Source organism: Equus caballus, chromosome 1 (genome assembly GCF_041296265.1).
Source record: "Equus caballus isolate H_3958 breed thoroughbred chromosome 1, TB-T2T, whole genome shotgun sequence".
In the NCBI taxonomy this organism is placed as follows: domain Eukaryota; kingdom Metazoa; phylum Chordata; class Mammalia; order Perissodactyla; family Equidae; genus Equus; species Equus caballus.
This window is the reverse complement of record NC_091684.1, coordinates 172,075,339-172,077,641: the sequence shown is the minus strand read 5'-3', so window position 1 is coordinate 172,077,641 and position 2,303 is coordinate 172,075,339. Positions and strand designations below refer to the sequence as shown.

General features: G+C 40.9%; 1 gene segment (V, D, J or C); it reads right to left on the bottom strand.

The window, feature by feature from the left end:
- Positions 1-424: 424 nt before the first annotated feature.
- Positions 425-1,084, bottom strand: LOC100147650 (T cell receptor alpha variable 9-2-like). The segment is given in 2 exon segments: positions 425-805; positions 925-1,084. Coding segments are annotated over 2 exon segments (381 nt in total).
- Between the last annotated feature and the right edge of the window lie 1,219 nt (positions 1,085-2,303).

The window sequence follows — 2,303 nt, the reverse complement described above, 5'->3', positions numbered from 1 at the left end:
GGTAATTTTCCTCAGGGAAAAACACCCCAGATTTTGGAGGCTGTATCTCTCCTATCACCACTCCTGTCATACTCTGTCAGGAAGACATTATGCAGGTGTTACCTTCTCTGGCACAATTTGGCTCTCCAAAAGTGTAATAAGACATATCAATGCCAACCAGGGTGGCCCAGAACAACTTGCCGGGCTAGATTTTGGCTGCAAGGATGAGCAAGAGACCACATCATTGTTTAAGTGGTTTGACCTTGAAATCACTTTGGCCCTGAATAAGGAACTATTGGAGTCAGATTCTTTTCAATTTCACTAATGAAGAGTTGGGTATGGGGAATGTTCACTGCTTGTTCTTATGCTCCAGCCATTTGTATGATTTTGTATCAAGCAGGGACTGCGGGACAAACAACCACAGACTCTGATGAAAACGGAGTGGATCAAATGGTCAGAGACACTCAGCAACCAGGCCCCTTTGTTGCTGCTCAGAGTTTGCGCTCAGCTCCCCCTGCAGTTCCTGTCACTGTGTCACTCAGAGCACAGTAGTACCTAGCTGAGTCTGACTCTAGGACTGAGGCTTTCACCAAGTGGAAGGAGGCAGCTTCTTTATTGTATGTGGCTTCAAAACCTTTGTTGCGTCCCATCTCGTTGTCCTTCTTGGCGCTCAGGAGGAGCTGCGGACCTTCTCCAGGATAGCGAATGTACCAGAAAAGAGTGGGGTACCCAGTGGCTGAATAAGTGCAGGTCATATTTAGAGAAGCCCCTTCTGAGAGGATCACTTGGCCTTCCATCTGAGTCACTGAGTCACCATGGGCTTGTCCTGAGGAAAATGAAAGAGATCTGTGTCACCTTGGGCATAAAGCTCTGAGATAAAATTACAGTTAAAGGTTTTGCTGATATAGAAGAAAGAATCCAAATTTTAAAAAACGTTTTACTTACCAAGCATTAAGAGTACCACAGTCACGAAGCCTGGAGAAGAGCTCATCTCTGGAGTGTTGTCTAAATAAGGTTCTTAACGTGAAGAAATGGTGAAACCACAGTGAAATGATAAATCGAAGCCTACGCATCACTCAGGAAATGTGTTTGTGTTAGGAAGCTGCTCCCCCTGGTGGACAGGGACTGAAATGGGATGCATGTCTCCTAGACACCTCCCAAAGTCAGAAATATGTTCTCATCCCTAACTTCATTTATGAGACTCCTGTCAGTCTTCAGGTGGCGCTTAGAAATCTGAACAACAGCTGCCTTAACCGCTTAGGTCTATTTTGTTCTCAGGACCCCACCTGACATGGAAGTTCTTTAACAGCATCCTAGGGTATTTCTATAGCTGAGAAGGTGTCAGTGTTCTTGAACATTTTAATATAACACTTTGTACTTTAATGTGTCCTTTGTGGGCCAGTCTATAATCTATTAGAATGTCAGAAGATACAGTGGAAGTAATAAGAAGTCGAGGCATTACCGAGTGATTTTGTGTTTTCTGCGCTGTACTCCAGTACATAGAACAGCGACTGACATTTATTATGTGATCACTAAATATTTGTTAAATTAAACAAAAATAATGAATAAACAGTCTTCAATTGAAGATTCACTACTGCTTGAAATACAGCATTTCCTCTGTCCTAAAATAATATTAATTGTAAGGAATGCTATCTTTTAATAAAAGATTTTTAGGAGAAAGTGTCATGCTATCTTATCAATAGTCAAATATGCCTGAATTTCAGAATCATTGAAAAGTAGCAAATATGAATCCTAGACAGAAGAAATGTCATAACTGAAGTTACAAAATCCCTATTGAATGATCTGAGGTCAATATCTTAATCTCCCACTATTTTGTTGACCCCACGATAACATGGCTAAGCTATGTGGATCAGGCAATGAATGCTAATCTTATAGTTTTAATGGAGATCTAGCCTCAGGGATGCTCTCTGTTACCGTCCATCTGCCACATTTTGTTGCCAAACTTGAATTAAATAATTTTCCCATACAGGTTAGCGAACCCAGAAGATGTGGATTTGCATCAAAAGCCTAGAGCAAAGTTAGGACTCTCTTGTTTTCCAGCTTTTCAAATTGTTAAAGACATGTCAGCTGGTATTAATACAAGAGCTGATAGCAGAACCAATCTGAGTGATTTAAAGTACAGATTCTGGGATCCCATTACTAACTTCATGAATGATACTTTCCAGGACAGAGACCCCTTAAATTGTCATTTTTAAAAGTTCCATAAGTGGTTTTGTTGCAACCAGTTCAATGCTGGTTTACAAGATTTCATTTGTGATCACAGTCCTAGATGAAGATGGTCTTCAGAGATCAGGGAGAAAACT